Source organism: Barbus barbus (assembly GCF_936440315.1).
Source record: "Barbus barbus genome assembly, chromosome: 1".
Lineage (NCBI taxonomy): Eukaryota > Metazoa > Chordata > Actinopteri > Cypriniformes > Cyprinidae > Barbus > Barbus barbus.
The window spans coordinates 26,033,196-26,035,098 of record NC_136729.1 but is presented as its reverse complement, the minus strand read 5'-3'; the positions used below and the strand labels follow the sequence as shown (position 1 = coordinate 26,035,098).

The 1,903-nt window shown below is 34.2% G+C and overlaps 1 protein-coding gene across 1 annotated transcript in view; it reads left to right on the top strand.

Annotated features, from left to right (window-relative positions):
- The first annotated feature begins 83 nt into the window (after positions 1-83).
- LOC306876114 (vacuolar protein sorting-associated protein 35-like) overlaps positions 84-1,903 on the top strand; it is a 54,567-nt gene continuing 52,747 nt past the window's right edge. The window contains exon 1 of the mRNA XM_079427050.1: positions 84-393. Within this exon, the coding sequence (XP_079283176.1) occupies positions 391-393 (3 nt within the window). The 5' untranslated portion in view covers positions 84-390. The remainder of the gene's footprint in view (positions 394-1,903) is intronic.

The window sequence follows — 1,903 nt, the reverse complement described above, 5'->3', positions numbered from 1 at the left end:
GGTTTCGCGCGAAAACGAACACGTGTCACACCCCAAATAAACGTTCGGACCTGCCATTGGTGGATTAAGAAATGGGCGTGGCCAACGTCGTTCGCGTAAAATACTTTTAAGTATTCGTCAAATGAAATAATAATAGGCCAAGCGAAATACACAATATAACATGTTGGTCAGAGAAACGTTTTTCATTACACTTTTCACACAAATATGACGATGTAATGACACAACTCAGAGAATATTTTTTTTGTAAATACATTAATTTGAATTCTTAATGTAGTTTCTACAGCGAGCTTGTGCTGGTCGTCATGAGGCGGAACAGCAGCGGCGCAGTCACATGACGCGACACATTCACAGGGGGGTCATCCAGTGTTTCCTCTAACATACCTGATAATCATGGTAAGATATAAGCGACCGTCGTATGCATAGACTGTATGCTGGATGCTTTAAGTTGATTACAGCAGTGATGGTGTCAGAGGGGCACTGAGATCTCTTGATGGACTGTTTTGCGTTTGTGAAGATAGCCGTTAGCATTAGCATTTGAGATGCGGAGGCCTACGTACACTTAATTATTCTCGTTTATTTCATCTGTCTTGGTTTATTCTACTAGCAGTTTATCATTTGGCATGCATGTGTAGTAAACTTACAGCCATTATGTTTCGCTGTCATTACAATCCCCAGGTTTTGAGCAAAATGAGCTAATTTAAACTGCTAATCCTGCTAGCATTAGCCTTGTTATTTCTTTGCAGTTAGGTTTATATCGGTATTTATATTTATTGTTATCATACATCTACGATACGTTTATATGCAGCTCTTTGTTTACATATATTTGAATAATGGCAATGCATTTAGTATGCATAACATAAGCGATGTTTGGTCACGGGTTCATTCATTCAGTTTAAAGCAGCCCGTAATCTGTTATGTTTGCCGTTTATCATAACACTTTTAAAATTGCTATTCACGTTAAGTGTAACTGTTTGGTACTGACTTTTGTACTATGTCACCCCCCACCCCAGCCTGCAGACCACTGACACTTCAGTCATGTAGCTACTTTGCAAACGTTGATAAACTCATGATTGCATACATTTATTAGGCTCATCGTCAGATTAATATAGTGTCACTGTTTCAGTTCTTGAAATTATACTTTCGGGGAAAAAAAAAAACCATTGGAAAAATATTTTGGAATGTCACATGACTTTCTAGCTGTAGTGTTGTACATCTTGTTGCCTGCTGTGTTTAATTTTTAAACAATATGTTTGTAATTAATTTGTAATTAATTTACAATTATGCACAGTGGATTTCACTGGTCTTCATATTTAAAAAATAGGCTAAAATGTGATTAAACACGTCAAGAAACATTTTTAAAAGAAATGGCGACCAGCAACAGCACTTAAAATTTAATTTTTTAACAGTAGTGAATATACAAGGGAAAGTGTCCTATATATATATATATATATATATATATATATATATATATATATATGTTATATATAACATACTACTGTTCAAAAGTTTGTGTGAAATAAGGTTTTTTTTAGCATATAGCAAGGATTCATTAAATTGATAAAAAAATGACAGTACAGACATTTATAATGTTAAAGATTATAAATGACAATTTTGCAGAGGTTTGTAGACAAATTACAGGAGAGGAAACTGTAGAAGGACTTTAGAAAGATGACAACATCGTTATTTTATTTTTATGTAGGTCTGTTTTTAAAATTAGTTGACCTTAGCCATTCTTGTTGCAGTAAATGGCAATCTCGACAGTTCTTAACAAACATTTCTTTTTTTAATCTTATTTTCTTAGGCCCAATATGATTTAGGATAATTCCAGATATATGGGCATCTCAATGTGGATTGAGAAATTGTGTACATTTACAGTGGTCAAAAACTTTGCATACAGCTATTC